At 43.7% G+C, this 21,473-nt stretch overlaps 1 protein-coding gene across 8 annotated transcripts in view; it reads right to left on the reverse strand.

The window, feature by feature from the left end:
* Window positions 1-21,473, reverse strand: part of LRRC34 (leucine rich repeat containing 34) — a 397,826-nt gene that overhangs the window by 301,205 nt on the left and 75,148 nt on the right. For 6 of the 8 annotated variants that reach the window (XM_069618536.1, XM_069618535.1, XM_069618533.1 and 3 more), the window contains exon 2: window positions 1,677-1,790. In XM_069618536.1, coding sequence (XP_069474637.1) covers window positions 1,677-1,790 — 114 coding nt within the window. The remainder of the gene's footprint in view (window positions 1-1,676; window positions 1,791-21,473) is intronic. The other 2 variants (XM_069618532.1, XM_069618531.1) reach the window with 1 other exon arrangement.

Raw genomic sequence — 21,473 nt, forward strand, 5'->3', positions numbered from 1 at the left:
TCACTACTCTGAACTCAATTTTTGATTCTGCTTTTCGACTTTTATTTCAACCTACGCCTTTATCTTTTATCTAATTTTTTTTAACTTCCCTATGTTTTCTTTTTTTTGTTTTGTCTCCAAATGTCTTCATGGTTTGACTCACTCCTATCTTTCTTCACTTGTTTCTGTGTATTCTCCCTCTCGTTCCCTTTGCTCACCTTCTTTATTATTATTAAACATCCCCATTCTGATTGTGGATAGTCCTTTTTGGGGTGGGGGCAAGCCTGATTTGCATATTTTCTTTCCCCTTTGTAATGGCCTGGCAGATTGAAAACATACAAGGGTCTGCAGGGATTTGCTGAGCAATTAATAGTGGTTAAGTTATTTCATAACCTTCCAGTCATCAACCTTCAGTTTTTGAAGCATGGTATATTAACTGCTTGTAAAAAGAGAAAAGCAGTATCCATGGAAGAGTAGCAAAAGCACGAACTGAGGGGAGGTGAGTGGTGACGAAGAAATGGACAATCAAAATATCAGGAACCTCTGAGCCCCTGATTGGTCCTACTGGTGAGAGAGGGAGGGAGGTCCAGACGGGTGAAGGAATAGGGGCAAGTGGACAGTAAGTCTGAAGAGGTTATATTTTCTGGCAGAGGAATTCTGATGGGAAAGGAACAGCAATGACAATTCAATTGTTTTGCACAGAATATAACTACTATGTTTCTTCACAATGCTTTTTTCATAACATTAGAATGTATGAGACAGCTGCTACGTATCAGCTGTGAATCCACTGGTGGGGCTGAGCACACCATTTTGTATTGGGATATAAATGACTTTATAGGCAGAGAAGAAAAATGCTCCTGTGTACTGTAGCAGACCCCAAGGTATTGGATTATTTAAATAGTTTCCCTTCAGAAAGGTCTATAACTTTTGGCTTTTGAGACTACATATTGTGAAAAATTAGCTTTAACACAACACTTAACTCTGTTTTTTCAAACCTTCCATGAGGCAGTTCACCCATGGGTCCCATTATTTTAGAGTGGATCCCTTACTGCACTTGATTGTTCAGTTACTGAGGGATTTTTCACAAACAAAAATTTAGGTTACATTTTACAAGTGGGTGATGTGGAAGCATTTGCAAATGCACAAGCCATTTAGGAATGCTCTCGTAGCACAGCATACTAATATAAATGCTCTCCTTTAGCCAGGTGTAAGAGTGAGCATTGGAATTTGTGTTTCTGCTGCCAAAATAACAAAAGAATATCTATGTTATGCCGTCACCTCATCCTGTCCTGGACTCCAAATCAGTGGGTGACAGCTTGAGCAAAATATCCTTCCTTCACCCACCCACCCACCCGCCCACCCATCCATCCTTCCACCCACCAACCCACACACAGACACAGATCAATTTAATGTTTGTGGGTGTGACACCACATCTATCTAAACATTGTAGTCTTTTGGGATACGTATTGAGGGATTCTATGTTCAAACACACCTCAACTAAAGTTATTTTACCATATGCTGAATTGGGGGGAAATATCCCATAACATTGTTATGTGATAGTGTGATAAATCGAATCTTACAGGTGCAGAATTGTCATGTAAAGCTCTATAGATTGTATATGCAAACAACTTATGTATTCCCAAGAAGAGATATTTTTCCATAAAGCATTACTATAAGAAATACTTTAAGATCCTTACAGAGCAGATTCCTGATCCACTTGTACCATCTCTGTCATGTAGTGACTGATAGGTTGGATTTGTGTTGGGCAAACGTCCACAATTTCATGATTCGAAGTGCTTGACATGACTTTCCTCCAAAATAGAAAGAAATAGGATTTATTAAACATTAGGTCAAAAGGAGAATGACAGACCAAAGAAAGGCAACTGTGGTTTGGATAGCAATAAATGTTTGTTTTCCTTCTACAATGTGTGGAAGAAAAATAATGAATATGGTAAAGAGATGGATGCTTTCAAAGATGCACATTCAGTTAATGTGGCCTAATGAAGAACAAACCATTTGGTATATTCCTTAAGATATAAAACACTCTAAAAACGTTAAACGGAACACTGTAGTTACATTATAAAATAAAGTATTGCAAAGTTAAAAATACAATATTAGCTATTTGAACATAAGAGTAGTAATGCCCTTAATGGAATATGTACAGCAATATAAAATGTACATTTCTTAGAGTTAAACAGAGGATAAGGTTACAATTTGGTGAAGTTTGCATGTCCTCAACTTGCACTAGTTAAAAAAAAAAACTAAGTGCTCTATGAAACAAAGTCCTGTTTCAGACTCTCAAAAATGCTCCAGAATATGTCCTCCAACATAATGAGACGTAACATTTATTTTTAATGTGCATGATCTTTATAAACAGCACAATATTAAAATGTACGATGCTCGTTTATATTAGAGAAACTATAACATAAACAGACATCCATTTTGCGCTTCCCCAGAGCAGACAAGAGTAGAGCACAGGTATGTGGGAGTATAGACAGCAGATAGCGTTCGGAAGGGAGAGGCAAACATTGAGCATGACACATAGGTGAGACGTGTTTGAAGTTAAAGTAGAAGGTAACGGTCCACTAAATGTTTTGTTGCACTGCAAATAATCCACATAACAGAGGAAATAACATACAATGTATCATTGTCACAATCAAAACAAAGTACAATCCCTCATGGGGGTAGGTATCTGGTAGAGACAGCAGTGAGTTGAGCATTCCCCACTCCAACTAACCACCACCCTCAATGGAGGCTGACCCAATGAGTGATAATACCTTGCGTTGTAACGAAGCCCACTTATTCTTTATATTCGGCCCATTTGGATCTGTTGGGAACCCAGGGAGACATCCAGGAGAAGCAACTGATCACCTAGCCAGAAGAAAATCAAAGGGTTTTCATGACTGTGCCACTTGAAAAGCAGGAGACATCCAAGTGTGGACTGGCTGGGGATCACAAGACATCATCAGATCCCATCCTGACCTATCGTCATGCATGTTTCCACCTTTGCATTCGCTTTGGAAAAGTTTGACAAATTCCATATTTTACTGCAGAAAGTACATATCCCACATTGTACTTTGTTGTCATTTGCAAAACCTGTATATCCCAGGATTTAAAAAATTCTGAGACAAAAGAGGACGTTTACCATCAGGCGTAGAGCTCCAGCTGAAGCCCTGTGCTCTCTGCCTGCAGCCCCTTGCTCACTGTGCAGAGTTCTCTTTGTTCCCTGCCTGCAGGCACTTGCTCTCCTCCGGCAATCTTCAATATCATTCTGAAGTGTTAGTCCACCATTTCCTTGATTCAAGCCTACAGTTCCTGCCAATTATTTACTCCAGTCTAGTCTCTAGTTTCCTTGTGACAAGTCTGTAGTTCAGTCAATGGCTCCTTCATTCCAGTCCATAGTATCCAGTGTACAGTCCAGTACCATCCCAAGTACCTTTATTTCTGCTTTAAAGTTCTGTTGCTCCTCATTGCATGCCTTGGACATCATTTACGTGGGCTATCTGTTCTTTCCTTGAATATTTCTGTGAAGGTGTGTATTGTTCTTATCCTCACTTATACTTAGACAGGTCCTGTGTCCTGCGTTTGGCTGCTGGGTTTACAGCAGTCACTTTCTGTCCCTTTTCTTTGGTGTGTCCCTGTATTGTCTATTGTGCCATATGTGTTAACAGTGTGTTGGTTCCTGTTTTATGGGCCAGTCACTGTTCTGTTCCTGCTGGACACTTTTAGGTTACTGTTTTGTGAATTGTATTTCCTAGTTTGTGTGTTCAGGTCCAAACATAGATGTCCACTCCTGCTACTCCTTTTCACGAGTATTCAGCGAGAGGCACTGCAATACTTGTTTCAAAGGCCAGAATTCCCACAGATATTGTGGGAACCCTTGTATATTCGTTTTACATGCTGTGAAGGCATCATGAAGCAAGACACAGACAACAGATTGAAAATTCAAAACAAACATTCTTATTAACTTAAATGTCAGTGTGGAAAAAAGCCTAACTTGCCTTATGGTAAGGTGGGATTTCCCTACCTAAATAAAACTAAGGAAAGTTTGAGTCGAAGAGTCCAACTGAAGAATCTGTCTGTGTCCAAAACATATATAAATATAAAAAAATCAGGATGAGAGATCCTACAAGCAGCTGTGTGGTTCTGAACATATACATTTATTTCAAAAACACAAGTTTCTTTAAAGATGGGTTCTCAATTACTTTACACAACTTTCGATAAGCACGAAAGCGAATGACAACGGACAGGTGTAATTATATACAGTGGTATTACAAGGTAAGTATCTACCTCTATGATGTTGAGGTAAAAGCTCCACATAAGGGAACAGTCACATATGACAGTAGGATAAACCTATAGTTGAACAAAGTGCACCCAGGACGGAAAATGGTCCAGGGTGTAGTTAACACAGGGTGTACACAACAATATCTACAGAACATACACAAAGTTTTTTTTTTACAGTTGTGTCACGGAGGATCGACACAGGAGTGTTTTGGCCATGGAAGGCTGGATTGACGCCTGTCTGAGTGTTGGCCTTCATCAGGATAGACACCGGATGAGGTGTTGTCTGTAATATCTGTGGGTGAGATAAGGCCTGTAAGGATCTCAGGCTATAGTTCAGTAATTTACGGATTAATAAATAATGGCTCAGTGGTGCCATCAAGATACATCACATGGTGTATCAATGTACAGCTTACCTGCTGCTGTGATGACAGTGGTGATGCTGTACGTGGACAATCCTTAATTGGTTGCTGGATTGTCGGAAATTTACCCAATCACATTTAGAAGTTGTGCCCAATAGTCTCTCTGAGAAAAGTTGCATTTAGAAGTGTGCCCAATTGCATTTAGAAGTGTACCCAATCGCATTTAGAGGTTGTGCCCAATAGCCTCTCTGAGAAAAGTTGCATTTAGAAGTTGTGCCCAATAGCCTCTCTGAGAAAAGTTGCATTTAGAAGTTGTGCCCAACAGCCTCTCTGAGAAAAGTTGCATTTAGAAGTTGTGCCCAACAGCCTCTCTGAGAAAAGTTGCATTTAGAAATTGTGCCCAATAGCCTCTCTGAGAAAAGTTGCATTTAGAAGTTGTGCCCAACAGCCTCTCTGAGAAAAGTTGCATTTAGAAATTGTGCCCAATAGCCTCTCTGAGAAAAGCTGAATTTAGAAATATCACCAATTGCATTCAGAAGTTGTGCCCAATAGTCTCTCTGAGAAAAGTTGCATTTAGAAGTGTGCCCAATTGCATTTAGAAGTGTACCCAATCACATTTAGAAGTTGTACCCAATAGCCTCTCTGAGAAAAGTTGCATTTAGAAGTTGTGCCCAATAGCCTCTCTGAGAAAAGTTGCATTTAGAAATTGTGCACAATAGTCTCTCTGAGAAAAGCTGAATTTAGAAATATCCCCAATTGCATTCAGAAGTTGTGCACAATAGCCTCTCTAAGAAAAGTTGCATTTAGAAGTGTGCCCAATTGCATTTAGAAGTGTACCCAATCACATTTAGAAGTTGTGCCCAATAGCCTCTATGAGGAAAGTTGCATTTAGAAGAGTACCCAGTTGCATTTAGAAGTTGTGCCGAATAGTCTCTCTGAGGAAAGTTGAATTTAGAAGTGTCCCCAATTGCATTTAGAAGTTGTGACCAATAGCCTCTCTGAAGAAAGTTGCATTTAGAAATGTGCCCAATTGCATTTAGAAGTTCTGCCCAATAGCCTCTCTGTGAATTTAGAAGTGCGCCCAATAGCTGTTTATGGAAAGTTGAATTTAAAGTGTGCCCAATAACCACTCTGTGAATTTACAAGTGTCCCCAAATAGCCCCTCATTGAAAGCTGAATTTAGAAGCATGCCCAATAGCCGCTCATTGAAAATTGAATTTAGAAGTATGCCCAATAGCCTCTCAAAGCTGTATTTAGAAGTGTGCCCAATAGACTTCTGTGAAAATTGTATTTAGAAGTGTACTCAATAGCCGCTCATGGAAAGTTGAATTTAGAAGTGTGCCCAACAGCCTCTCTGTGAAAGTTGAATCTAGAAGTGTGCCCAATAGCCTCTCTGTGAAAGCTGTATTTAGAAGTATGCCCAATAGCCTCCTGTGAAAATTGTATTTACCCAATAGCTTCTAGGTGGAAGTTGAATTTAGAAGTGTTCCCAATAGCCTCTCTGTGAAAGCTGAATTTAGAAGTGCATTTAGAAGTCGAATTTAGAATTGTACCCAATAGCATCTCTGTGAAAGTTGAATCGAGAAGTGTTCCCAACAGCTTTTATGTGAAAGTTGAATTTAGAAGTGCGCCCAATGGACTCTCTGCAAAGGTTGAATCTAGAAGTGCATTTAGAAGATGAATTTAGAAGTATTCCCAATAGCCTCGCTGTGAAAGTTGAACTTAGAAGTGTGCCCAATAGCCTCTCAGTGAAAGTAGAATTTAGAAGTGCATTTAGAAGTTGCATTTAGAAGTGTGCCCAATAGCCTCTCTGTGGAAAGTGCAGTTAGAAGTGTGCCCAGTAGCCTCTCTGTGAAAAGGGCATTTAAAAGTATGCCCAATAGCATCTCTGTGAAAGTTGAATTTAGAAGTGCATTTAGAAGTGGAATTAAAGTGTGCCCAATAGCCTCTCTATGAAATGTTGAATTTAGAAGTGTACCCAATAGCCTCTCTGTGAAAAGTCCATTTAGAAGTGTGCCTAATAGCATCTCTGTGAAAAGTCCATTTAGAAGTATGCCCAATAGCCTCACTGTGAAAGTTGAACTTAGAAGTGTGCCCAATAGCCTCTCAGTGAAAGTAGAATTTAGAAGTGCATTTAGAAGTTGCATTTAGAAGTGTGCCCAATAGCCTCTCTGTGGAAAGTGCAGTTAGAAGTGTGCCCAGTAGCCTCTCTGTGAAAAGGGCATTTAAAAGTATGCCCAATAGCTTCTCTGTGAAAGTTGAATTTAGAAGTGCATTTAGAAGTTGAATTAAAGTGTGCCCAATAGCCTCTCTATGAAATGTTGAATTTAGAAGTGTACCCAATAGCCTCTCTGTGAAAAGTCCATTGAGAGGTGTGCCCAATAGCATCTCTGTGAAAAGTCCATTTAGAATTGTGCCCAATAGCCCCTCTGTGAAAAGTCCATTTAGAAGTGTGCCCAATAGCCCCTCTATGAAAAGTCCATTTAGAAGTGTGCCCAATAGCCTCTCTGTGTGGAGGGGATGAACGCGTGGAGGGGATACATATGTGGAAGGGATGAACGCGTGGAGGGGATAAATACGTGGAAGGGATGAATACGCACAGGGGGTGAGTGCGCACAGGGGGTGAGTGCGCACAGGGGGTGAGTGCGCACAGGGGGTGAATGCATAGTGCGTGTGAGGACATAAAACGGACGAGTGCGTAGAGCGGGTGAGTGAGCAAAACAGATGAATGCATGAGGCGTGACGTACATAGTATGGTTTGGAATGCAGGGAACGTTTGTAAGAGCATATAACCCATCATACTATGAATGCATAGTGCTTGTGAGGACATAAAAAACGGACAAGTCCGTAGAGCGGGTGAGTGAGCAAAACAGATGAATGCATGAGGCGTGACGTTACATAGTATGGTTTGGAATGCAGGGAACGTTTGAAAGAGCATATAACCCATCATATCTCACCACCACGCTTACTCTCTTCTCTACACCACCACTCAACTAGAACACAGAGATACTATGACACCATTCGGTATAATTGTTCTCATACCAACATCAGCCGCTCACTCCGCATCATTCTAAGTAAACACTGCTGGTTACACCCCCCCCCCCCCAACCAGGCGTTCTCCTCAGGCCTGATGCAGCCACATTCGGTCTGGATAAATCCTGCCAGAACGAACACATACTACTGATCTCTCAACCACCACAACTACCGCTAAAAAGCAGCTTTTACATAAACTCTGCACCAGCTGCACACATACCCGGTGCTCACAGGCACCTTGACTCTCTCTACTGACCTGAACTTCGGTTCCCAAGGGCGTTCAACCTACCAGCGCCTTCAGACCATACCAATGGTATATAAGGCGCTATATAAATGCAAAATAACATAACATTGTCGGTGCCAATGCACCTTGAGATAGCCGCGGGTTCCTGATGGCTGGATTGGTCTCAGGATCCCGGGGGCTGGATGAGGGCCTGTAGAAGTGTGCCCAATTGCATTTAGAAGTGTACCCAACCACATTTAGAAGTTGTGCCCAACAGCCTCTCCAAGAAAAGCTGCATCTAGAAGTGTGCCCAATTGCATTTAGAAGTGTACCCAATCACATTTAGAAGTTGTGCCCAATAGCCTCTATGAGTAAAGTTGCATTTAGAAGAGTACCCAGTTGCATTTAGAAGTTGTGCCGTATAGTCTCTCTGAGGAAAGTTGAATTTAGAAGTGTCCCCAATTGCATTTAGAAGTTGTGACCAATAGCCTCTCTGAAGAAAGTTGCATTTAGAAATGTGCCCAATTGCATTTAGAAGTGTACCCAATAGCTCTTAGAAGTTCTGCCCAATAGCCTCTCTGTGAATTTTGAAGTGCGCCCAATAGCCGTTTATGGAAAGTTGAATTTAAAGTGTGCCCAATAACCACTCTGTGAATTTAGAAGTGTCCCCAAATAGCCCCTCATTGAAAGCTGAATTTAGAAGCATGCCCAATAGCCGCTCATTGAAAATTGAATTTAGAAGTATGCCCAAAAGCCTCTCAAAGCTGTATTTAGAAGTGTGCCCAATAGACTTCTGTGAAAATTGTATTTAGAAGTGTACTGAATAGCCGCTCATGGAAAGTTGAATTTAGAAGTGTGCCCAACAGCCTCCCTGTGAAAGTTGAATCTAGAAGTGTGCCCAATAGCCTCCTGTGAAAATTGTATTTACCCAATAGCTTCTAGGTGGAAGTTGAATTTAGAAGTGTTCCCAATAGCCTCTCTGTGAAAGCTGAATTTAGAAGTGCATTTAGAAGTCGAATTTAGAAGTGTACCCAATAGCATCTCTGTGAAAGTTGAATCGAGAAGTGTTCCCAACAGCTTTTATGTGAAAGTTGAATTTAGAAGTGCGCCCAATAGCCTCTCAGTGAAAGTAGAATTTAGAAGTGCATTTAGAAGTTGCATTTAGAAGTGTGCCCAATAGCCTCTCTGTGGAAAGTGCAGTTAGAAGTGTGCCCAATAGCCTCTCTGTGGAAAGTGCAGTTAGAAGTGTGGCCAGTAGCCTCTCTGTGAAAAGGGCATTTAAAAGTATGCCCAATAGCTTCTCTGTGAAAGTTGAATTTAGAAGTGCATTTAGAAGTTGAATTAAAGTGTGCCCAATAGCCTCTCTATGAAATGTTGAATTTAGAAGTGTACCCAATAGCCTCTCTGTGAAAAGTCCATTTAGAAGTGTGCCCATTAGCCCCTCTGTGAAAAGTCCATTTAGAAGTGTGCCCAATAGCCCCTCTGTGAAAAGTCCATTTAGGAGTGTGCCCAATAGCCCCTCTGTGAAAAGTCCATTTAGAAGTGTGCCCAATAGCCTCTCTGTGTGGAAGGGATGAGGGCGTGGAGGGGATGAACGTGTGGAAGGGATGAATACGTGGAAGGGGATGAGTGCGTAGAGGGGATGAGTGCGTAGAGGGGATGAGTGCGTAGAGGGGATGAGTGCGCAGAGGGGGTGAGTGCGCAGAGGGGGTGAGTGCGCAGAGGGGGTGAGTGCGCAGAGGGGGTGAGTGCGCAGAGGGGGTGAGTGCGCAGAGGGGGTGAGTGCGCAGAGGGGGTGAGTGCGCAGAGGGGGTGAGTGAGCAGAGGGGGTGAATGCATAGTGCGTGTGAGGACATAAAACGGACGAGTGAGTAGAGCGGGTGAGTGAGCAAAACAGATGAATGCATGAGGCGTGACGTACATAGTATAGTTTGGAATGCAGGGAACGTTTGAAAGAGCATATAACCCATCATATCTCACCACCACGCTTACTCTCTTCTCTACACCACCACTCAACTAGAACACAGAGATACTATGACACCATTCGGTAGAATTGTTCTCATACCAACATCCGCCGCTCACTCCGCATCATTCTAAGTAAACACTGCTGGTTACACCGCCCCCCAGCCAGGCGTTCTCCTCAGGCCTGACACAGCCACATTCGGTCTGGATAAATCCTGCCAGAACGAACACATACTACTGATCTCTCAACCACCACACCTACCGCTAAAAAGCAGCTTTTACATGAACTCCGCACCAGCTGCACACATACCCGGTGCTCACAGGCACCTTGACTCTCTCTACTCTCTCTACTGACCTGAACTTCGGTTCCCAAGGGCGTTCAACCTACCAGCGCCTTCAGACAATACCAATGGTATATAAGGCACTATATAAATGCAAAATAACATAACATTGTCAGTGCCAATGCACCTTGAGATAGCCGTGGGTTCCTGATGGCTGGATTGGTCTCAGGATCCCGGGGGCTGGATGAGGGCCTGGAAAGGTCCCTGATCTAAGAAGAAAGTGCGGACCATCAGGTGTCAGTGTGGTCCAACATGCTGTTGAGAGCTTTGGTGATGGTGTCAGTGACCCTAAATAGTCACTGTTGCAGAATGGGGGAACCAAGCTAGGTTGATTTGGCCCATTTGCAAGTCGACGGGGTGGTAGGTGCTCATTTTGGTCTAGAGAGTCGAGGGAGTTGTGTCTCGACATAGTGCTAGTGTGAGATCCGCTCTATGAGGCGTTTGAGGTGGTGGAGGGTGCAGCTCCCCTATGGGCTGCTGGTGCCAGCTGGAGGTGCATCAGTGGGCACGGGGTATGAGATGGACCATGTTGGGTATTCTCATCTCAACCTCGTGCTGGCTGTTTGCCCCTTTATCGAGTGAAGTGCTTTCAAAAGTGTTGGGAGAGAAAGTAAATGGCGCGGTGCCAATTGTGCTGTGGTATGAAGCGGAGTGTCTCTGTGTGGTGGCTTAAACAGAGAGTGGACTAGGTGGTGGAGCAAGCCTGTCGAGCATGCCTCCAAATTCAAATATAAGCAGTAGCAGAGTGGTTTCTAAAAGGGATTTTCAATGCTGACTACACGGCGAAAATGCATAGTGCATGAATCAATAACAGTGCAAAGGCATAAAACTCTGGGAAGCACATCAGGGAAAAGGTTTGCAAGGTCACACTTACCGCGATCCGGAGGGTACGAGCATCACCGAGGGATCCACAGCTGCACTGGTTGCTGAGGTACAGGTTGTGATGCCTGGAGATAAACAAGACCCGGCGTGGTATGGGAGCCAATCGGGGTGCACGGACGTGTTGGGAGGAGAGCACCTAAACCAATACCCAATTGCCACATGGGCTGTGAAGGTCATCCAATGGGACGGGCCGGAAAGAGAAAGTGAAAGCGTATTGTTTGATGATTTATCAGGTTCTTGGATGATGTTCTCAGAGTCCTGTTTTTCTGGTAGGTATACCTCAAAAAAATGTTTCAGTCTTAGGGTACGAAAGAATCTTCTTAGTTCGGACTCTGTTTTGAAAGGATCTGCCTTTTTCGCAGGACCACCACCACAACACCCTTTTTTTCCTGAGAGGGGGCCAACGGAGCAGACCGAAGAGGCGCCCACAACAAACGGGCCAATACATGAGGACATGCCAATGGTACTCCAATCAGCCTTAACATCCATTCCCATTTTTAATTTGTCCTTAAGAACATTGAGCCAAGCAGAACAGACCCTCCTTGAAAGAGGTCTATCATTTGTTATTGCGACAAAGGCAGATCCTTTCAAAACAGAGTCCGAACTAAGAAGATTCTTGTCTAAACCATCAGACAGTACGACAGGACTGAAACCCAAGTCCAACTTCACTCCTCCTCCCCATACCATCCCAGGGGAGTTTGATAATTTCGAAAAAAATAGTCATGGAAACAATCACCAGTGATTTGGCACAAAAGACCTTCTACCAAGACAATTTGAACAAGGAAGAAAGGCAATCCCTCAGTAATCTTAATGCAGATAAAACCATAACCATAAAACCAGCCGATAAGGGCGGGGGGATTGTGGTGATGAACACCGAGGACAACAACATAGAGTGCCAGCGTCTTCTAGATGACGCTACGTCATACAAGAAACTCAATAGGGAACCCATGCAATGCCTACAAGAAGAAATCAGCAGTCTCACCAAGCACGATGAAGAAGAGGGGTGGATTTGCCCTGACTAATACATTTTTCTGAACAAAATGCACTCCAGGACACCAGCATTCTACATTTTGCCCAAAATACATAAACATGCCACTAAACCACCTGGTCGACCGATTGTTTCAGCCTGTGACTCTCTTCTGGAACCTCTATCATTATACATGGACTACTTCATGAAACCTTTCGTTGGCAAGATGCCATCCTACATCAAGGACAGCACAGAAACCACAAAGGGTCTTGGACACCGTCAATCTAACTACCGACTCTATCCTTGCCACAATGGACGTCGAGGCTTTATACACTTCTATCCCCCAACAAGAAGGATTACAAGCACTTGCTTACTGCCTCGAGAAAAGGGCAGATGTAACAACCACTCCCACCAATTTCATCCTGGAATGCATTTGCATAGCCATGGGAGAAAACTTCTTTCTATTTGGACAACAGATGTACCAACAAATGAAAGGCGCGAGCATGGGGGCAACATTCGCACCAGACGTGGCCAACCTCTACATGGCCCAATATGAGGGCGACAACATCTACCACGACAACAACCCCTACAGGGCACAAATCAAGATTTGGCGTCAATACATCGACAACGTCCTCTTGATCTGGCAAGGCAGCAAGGACTCCCTATTGGATTTTAACCATTGGCTTAATCTACACAATACCCACATCAAGTTCACCATAGACTGGGACTTTCAAGCCATGAATTTCATCGACCTGCATATCTACCGCTTCGGAGACCTATTGAAAACTGAACTCTTCAGGAAACCCACTGATAGAAACAGTCTCCTTCATTTTTCCAGCTACCATCCCCAAGGGTTGAAATACAATCTCCCCTATGGACAATTCCTCCGCATCCGCAGGAACTGCACGGACAAAGAGAAATTCGAACTACATGCTAAACAACTGCAGACTCGTCTAGGACAGAGAGGCTACCCAAAGAAATCAATCAGAATGGCCAAGAAAAGAGCGGTTAGCACTGACCAGACAATCTGTCTCACCACAAAAAACAAAAAGATCCAATAGACAGGACTGTCTGTGTCACCACGTTCAACCCAGTGAGCAATCTCATCAAGACGACGATCAAAAAACACTGGTACCTGATCAAAAACGAGGGCAGCCTAGCAAAAAAACCTTTGTTTGCCTTCAGGAAAAACAAAAACCTTAGACACCTTGGTTCATACCTTTCTGGAACCCACAAAGACACCAGCTACACTGTGGAACCTTCCAGCAGTTGTGGGCCATTACAGGTTTGTCGCATGCCGTTACACTACAAACAGCAAAACCTTCACCCATAAGGATTTTACATGGACCATGAACAACCACACCAATTGTTGCTGTAATGATCATGGGGGACTTTAACTGCCATATGATTGATGAAACACGCTTGCCCCCTAATCCGGACCTTAACAGTAGGTGCGTTATGATCCATGAGAAAAGAGACGCTGAGGGGCAGGGCTGGCTACAATTGCTTGGAGCTTGGGACATGGCCATGATAAATGGCCGAACTTTGGGAGACCGGCCGGGGAAACCCACTTGGACAAATGGAAAGTCGGTCAGCACATTGGATTATATATTTATGTGCCCGGAGCTGCAGACAAGAGTAGTGGATATGACTGTCGGGCGCAATGAATGGAGCGACCATGCATCACTGCAGTGTACTTTAAATATCCCATTATACCCGCAGATGTCTTCGAACATGGGCACTATCCAAACTAATGTGACAGGATCCAGAATTGTATGGTCAGAAAGAAATGTCACCATGGCCAAAGAATCACTCGAAACTATTGCAACCTTGGGTACCCACAATTTTGAATGTATGTCGATCAATGAGATTGAGGATTGGATATCCAGATTCTCATGTAAACACGCAGTGGCAAATAAGCGATCAATGCTAAAAATAGGGGGAGTAATACCTCCATTTAACAGGGAAATTAGGGATGCCAAGAGAGGACTAAGAGCAGCTACTCGCAGATTGAAATTGATGAATCTACCTGGATCTATGTATCGTGAGAAAATAAGGAAAACCAAAAATCGATATAGAGCAGAGATTAAAAATATCAAGACCAGTGAGAAAAATAATAGGTACCAAAAACTAGTGCAAACTATCTGCACTAGAAATTCCCGTGGTATCTGGGCACTCCTAAATGAGAATAGGGAGAAGACTAAAGGTCCCTTAATTAATCCAATAAGTAGGGAGGTGTGGGAAAAATTCCTATTGGAAAGGAATAGTGGAGGGTCAGAAACCTCAAAGAACCTTGGGGTAATAGTACCCCCACGTCCGCCTTTTTCTGTCACTCCTGAGGCAATATTGGAGAGGATAGCTGCCCTCAAGGCATCTAGAGCACCTGGCCCTAACGGCCTGGCTAACATAGTGATCAAGAGCCATCCTCTATTTTGGGCAGATCTGCTATCCCTGCTCTTTAAGAAAATCCTAGAGCAGGGGACAATACCTTGCTCCTAGCAAACTGCCATTTTGATACCTGTATTCAAAAAAGGTAACCGCATGGAGCCTAATAACTACAGATTACTATCTATGTTAGATGTCTCGGGCAAGCTTTTTTCCTCATTAGTTCTCAGTGAGTTACAGAGATGGGCGGATAAGTAACATTCTTAGTAGATTCCAATGCGGGTTCAGGCGAGATTTCTCCACTTCCCACAATCTTCTGGTTATGGACATACTTCGCTCACGGGCGCTTAGTAAGGGACAGCCTCCGCTGTATGCTCTATATATCGATTTCCATGCAGCTTTCGATACCATCCCCCGAATGAGGCTATGGGCGAAACTAGAGAAATTGGGATGCCCGCCCGGCTTGCTCTACTACCTAAAATTACTACATCACAATACTTCGGCTTGCCTTAGACTTGATCAGGAAGGCAATCTAACACGTAAGGTAAACCAAGATAGTGGGGTAAAGCAGGGATGTGTTACCGCACCCCTAGTTTATAACCTCTATGTATACGACATCCCTGTAGCCCTGAGCGAGGTTAACAACTGTCCCCCCAAAGTTGGTAAGATACCTTGCATAGTGTTAGCTTATGCAGATGACCTGGTGATCTTCGACACTACCATAGGCGGTTTGAGACGCTCTGCTTCCGCCCTGTGGGACTATGCGAAATTAAATGGCCTGAAGATTAATTTAGATAAAACGAAGGTCCTAAGATTCACTAGGAAAAAAACAACACGGGTAAATCTGATAGTACATGGAAGCATCATACCCTATGCTCCTTCGTATCGTTACCTGGGCATTGACATTGAGCCCCTCGGTGACTACTCACTTTGTAGACAAGGGCGGAGTATAAGAGCTTTGCAAGTTACCTCGCTTATCGCCTCGTTTACAAAAAAACAGGGCGGCTTTACTCTCTGGGGAACGCGGCAGCTCTATATTCAAGTAATGGCACCCATGATTATATATGGCCTTGATGCTCTGCATACGATGGATCTTGGATGGTTACAAATACTGGAGGGCAAGTTCTGGAGGCGGATTCTGGGTTTATCCCCAGGGGTGCCGATGGCCCTGATTAGATTAGAATTGGGCCTACTGTCCCTCAAAGCCATGGTATTGAAGAAAAGAGCTGGCTTCCATCTCAAGATGACAAATGGCCCTGCTAATCCCCTACTCTTTGTAATCCACCAGGAGGTGACCAAAAATATTCTACGTCACCCTTACATAAAGACATGTCTACATTTCTCACTGATATTGGATGGACCCAAAGAGGGAATATGGTCTCCAGGGAAACCCTTCATGCACTTGGTAAAAAAGTGGATCTATGGGATTGGCTTGAGAACTTTGCTCATTTAAGTACTCTTAGGTCCTACCAATTTATTAAATATCGCCTGTTTAGTTACATGAAGCCTCAAGCTTACTTATCCCTGTCTCCCTCCAGTAGACTCAGACGTTTTATCATCCTATTTAGATGTGAGCAACTACCGACCCTGTATAAGCGAGGCGCTTGGGAAAAAATCCCGGTTGATAAACGTATATGTCGCCTCTGTAAAATCACTGAATGTTTGGAGACAGCTAGACATGTACTCACTGGATGCTTGGCACTGAGAGCCACGATTGTACGTCATCTGGGGGACTTTGTGCATGATCATGCGACCATACCTGAAATGCCCTTTTGGCTGTACTGTACCAATACCAGTAATATGCACCTTTTAGTCGCATTATATAACATCTGGCAACAAGTTGAATTGGAACTAAAATGTGAACTGGAATTATCACAGGATGGATGAAGCCTGAGGGAGTGCATAGAGAATCCCTGTGGCAACAGTAATTAAGTGGGCAAATAGAACTATATAAAGGTTGCATGTATTGCAAGTATGATTTTATTAGTATATATGTGTATACGGTTCGAATTGAATATAATGTAATGTTTGTATTATATGTAATTGTAATATGTAAATTATATGTGTAAAGTTTGAATTTATTTCATACTGTATCACATTAAAGAATTTGATTTGATTGCGAAAGCATATATGTGATTTACGCCATTAGATGCCCATGCAACCTGGTGTACATCGGAAAAACCATCAGACCGGTGAAACAGAGGATCAATGAGCATAGATCCTGCATCAAAAATCAGGTACAAGACAAACTCTTGGTCGAACACTTCAGCAGAAAAGGCCACACGCATGAACAATTTACCTGGACTGTTCAACAACTACAGCCACAGAGACGTGGAGGGGACATCAATTAGGCCCTCATCAAACTAGAACAAAAATGGGTCCACAAACTCGATTCTTAACATCACTGGAATGGAAACACTTCTGGCAGTGAACTCCATCCACTCATGGAGCCCACCATTATGAGCACCATCCGGTGCTGCCCTTGAGTTATCCACCACAGGAATACGCATACCCCCTACATCTGGTCAGTGTCCCGGCATGCACCACCATAGGCAATGATCACCACACATGTACTCATATGCGAGCACCACCTAAATTGAGAAAATGCCTTTGTTTCAGTGTCTTCACCATGAGAACTGACGCATACAGGATATGAATATCCTGGGAACACACACTGTGTTTTACAGCGCATGTGAATGATTTAGATATTTCAGCAGAATTCTATGTACTAGGCCTACTGTTTTTTGGAACCATTTCAATACGACTGCGTAAAACCATTGTATGTAAATGCACTGTGTGCGACTCACACGTTTTTCTTTTTGCATTGAGTTACACCAAACTGCATGCTTTATTAAGGAAGCGCACCAAGATGTTGAATTATTACATGTTTCATTGCTGCAGGCCTGTTATGTGACCATTGACTCTCTAAATATACTGCATTTACCCATGCAGATTGTTTAAATGTGGCGGCCACAATGGCTTCCCAGACCGGCACATTCATTCATTCAAATACGGTCACGATTCCTGTTGGTATACATACAGGACCACATGTCCCATGACCACCTGGGCTCCGTGTTGTCTGCGCCTCACGCAGGCGGCCGCTTTCACTTTCTCTTTCCGTCCCGTCCCATTGGATGACCTTCACAGCCCATGTGGCTATTTGGTATTGGTTTAGGCGCACTCCTCCCAACACCTCCGTGCACCCCGATTGGCTCCCGTACTACGCCGGGTCTTGTTTATCTGCAGGCATCACAACCTGTACCTTACAGCAACTAGTGCATGCAGTGGATCCTTCGGTGACGCTCGCGCCCTCCGCATCGCGGTAAGTGTGAACTTGCGAACCTTTTCCTTGACGTGCTTCCCAGAGTTGTATGCCTTTGCACTTTAATTGATTCATGCACTACGCATTTTCTCAGTTTAGTCAGCATTAAAAATCCCTTTTAGAAACCACTCTGCTACTGCTTATATTTGAATTTGGAGGCACGCTCGACAGGCTTGCTCCACCACCTAGTCCACTCTCTGTTTAAGCCACCACACAGAGACACTCCGCTTCATACCACAGCACAATTGGCACAGCGCCATTTACTTTCTCTCCCAACACTTTTGAAAGCACTTCACTCAATAAAGGGGCAAACAGCCAACACCAGGTTGAGATGAGAATACCCAACATGGTCCATCTCATACCCCGTGCCCACTGATGCACCTCCAGCTGGCACCAGCAGCCCATAGGGGAGCTGCCACCCTCCACCACCTCAAACACCTCATAGAGCGGATCTCACACTAGCACTATGTCGAGACACAACTCCCTCGATTCTCTAGACCAAAATGATCACTTACCACCCCGTCGACTTGCAAATGGGCCAAATCAACCCAGCTTGGTTCCCCCATTCTGCAACAGAGACCATTTAGGGTCACCGACACCATCATCTAAGCTCTCAACAGCATGTTGGACCACACCCGACACCTGATGGTCCGCACTTTCTTCTTAGATCAGGGACCTTTCCAGGCCCTCATCCAGCCCCCGGGATCCTGAGACCAATCCAGCCATCAGGAACCCACGGCTGTCTCAAGGTGCATTGGCACCGACAATCCAGCAACCAATTAAGGATTGTCCACGTACAGCATCACCACTGCCATCACAGCAGCAGGTAAGCTGTACATTGATACACCATGTGATGTATCTTCATGTCACCACTGAGCCATTATTTATTAATCCCTAAATTACTGAACTATAGCCCGAGATCCTTACAGGACTTATCTTACCCACAGATATTACGGACAACACCACATCCAGTGTCTATCCTGATGAAGGCCAACACTCAGACAGGCGTCAATCCAGCCTTCCATGGCCAAAACACTCCTGTGTCGATCCCCCGTGACACAACTGTAAAAAAAACCTTTTGTGTATGTTCTGTAGATATTGTTGTGTACACCCTGTGTTAACTATACCCTGGACCATTTTCCATCCTGGGTGCACTTTGTTCAACTATAGGTTTATCCTACTGTCATATGTGACTGTGCCCTTATGTGGAGCTTTTACCTCATCATAGAGGTAGATACTTACCTTGTATTTCCACTGTATATAATTACACCTGTCCGTTGTCATTCGCTTTCGTGCTTATCGAAAGTTGTGTAAAGAAATTGAGAACCCATCTTCAAAGAAACCTGTGCTTTTGAAATAAATTTATATGTTCAGAACCACACAGCTGCTTGTAGGATCTCTCATCCTGATTTTTTTATATTTATACGTGTACCCTCCTGGGTATATCAGCAGGACCCCGCCAGGCGCCCTAATATTTAACTTGTGTCCAAAACATATACTTGTCTTGAACAACTAATCTATACAATGTGTAGGGATGTAAACAACCAAAATAAACTTTGTCCAACATAAAGGTTTGGAGCCTCTTCCAGCTCGCAGCTTCTTTTCAGCCACCGTCCCCCAAGTATGAAACAGTTCCAGCAATATGTTTTCAAAATGACCTCTTATTGAGTTCGGGGTGATACAGTTTTAACCAGTACCCGGGGTTCCCTTACCCAAGTTCCAAATAACACAGTACCAAGCACAAAAGAACCTTGAGACACCGGTCCCAAGTCAATATATGGTTTAAGTCTCGGGGTCCCTGCCCCAAGACTTAATTTCAACAGCACAAAAATATCCTTTGTCTTTTTAAAGTTCTTTGACACTCTTGTGTCTTCTTTTTATGGTTAGTTTTTCTTGTACAATTTGTAGCTGTGTTGGAAAAAACGTCAAAGTTTTATTAATTCTGCTTTCAATGTAATTTTCTTTTACATGCAGTTTTCACGTCATTCATTTTAGAATACAGCTTAAACTGGTTTCACTTGGATTTAAAGTTCCATTTAGAATTCCGCAGCTAATGGTTTTACTCAAATTTAAAGTTCTGTTTTACTTCTGAACTTAATATGTAACAGTTCTGTTTGTTTGTAAAATATTGTACTCAATTCGGCATTCAATAGACAGTTGCACATGTTAAGGTTTTCATTCAGTTCGGTATTCGATTGGCACGGGTTGCGCTCGGAACACACTTTCCATTCAACCTGCTCTGCAGTATTTCTTTAATTCACTTCCAACGAAATGCCCAGCATTCTGAGTCTTTCGAGAGTGTTTCCCCCAAAACGCAACCACTCCGATACAAAGTATTCCGCAAACCGACAAGTTCTAACGCTAGTGCACCGGGTATTTCAATTGCTAGAAACTCACATGGGGCGTTCACAGGCTGCCCAGCACGTTGGATCATATGGCCTTCTGCTCCTCATGTCAGGGGCCCAACTACTGCCTCTCCTGTGGGGACCTCCTTACACAGAAGAACGAGCATCTTGACCAAAAGGAAAATGGACAGCCTCTCCACATGGCTCCCTTCACAATGCCCAGTTTGTCCCACGGACCCCCAGCTCCTGCGCCATACTTCCATAGACCGCCTTTGTAGACCTCAGCTTTTCGGCGTGGTTTCGAATTAAAGTTCCCTGCTGCTTCTCCTGTCACTCTGTTTGCTGGTGGGCTCGTCTCTTTTTATACACCTGCAGCCCCTTGACAGGCTTCAGGTGTGGATGTCCAATCAGCCCTGCCAGACAACAATTAAAGGGACATGCCTGACCTCCACTGCTCTTAACAGGCATCTTCCTTGTTCCAGTACCAGAGTGGTAAAAGAGTTTAGTCAGTCATTTCTCTTAATTGCCTCCTCTTCGTCTCAGTACTGTCAGGGTTTACATGTGGGGAAACAAGGGAAGCTGACTTATAACCTATAAACGTCAGGGAAGGGTTCGGTTGGTCATCAGTAGGGAAAGGGGGATACCATGTCTCGCCCAAGGGATCCCCACTCCCAGTCCCCAAGGACCCTCCACCAAGGTAATCCTCCCTCGCTTCTCCGCTCCCATGGTCGGGATCCAAGAGCGATGGCCTTTCCCTGGCCACCTGCACTGAGTATCTACAGGGTTTAGGAGTGAGAATGCCCTGACAATCCACAGTGGGAACCAAATGGGTTTGTCTTATTTGTATTCCCTTCCCTATGTGTTCACTGAATTTGTTGCAGTGGGCAAGACCAGATCAAGTGAATAGGGTAGTGTCTGGAGTCTGACACTTGGGACAGTTGTTTTGTTTAGAAGTATTGGTTTTATGAAATACGTATTGGCGACATGTATCCAGTGAAGTACATTATATTGGAGATGCAAGAGACCTTCCTAGTGTGTATGAATATTTTAACCATTCTACATCAGTAAGCTCTCTACCCAAGTTACGTTTCCACTCATCTTGGATTTTTAGCATTAGAAAAGCTCTGCCGAAACTCATACCCATGAGCATATTTGCTAATCTTTCTGGGCCAATGCACAATTTCACAATCATTGCATATAGATGCAAATCCTTGGGTTCGTCGGGGGAGCAAGCCAAGTACTCTCTCGTGGTTCCTGAAAGTGTAAAGTCCTGCAGAAAATGCAGATTAGGTATATTTTAGCATGTCTGTATATCTATGAACGGCATACATTTTCCATCTATGTGCAGATCTGAGCAATTCATAAATGCAGTGCCTCCACAACAATGCAAC

The sequence above is a fragment of the Ambystoma mexicanum genome, chromosome 10 (genome assembly GCF_040938575.1).
Source record: "Ambystoma mexicanum isolate Mex_15411 chromosome 10, UKY_AmexF1_1, whole genome shotgun sequence".
Classification (NCBI taxonomy): domain Eukaryota; kingdom Metazoa; phylum Chordata; class Amphibia; order Caudata; family Ambystomatidae; genus Ambystoma; species Ambystoma mexicanum.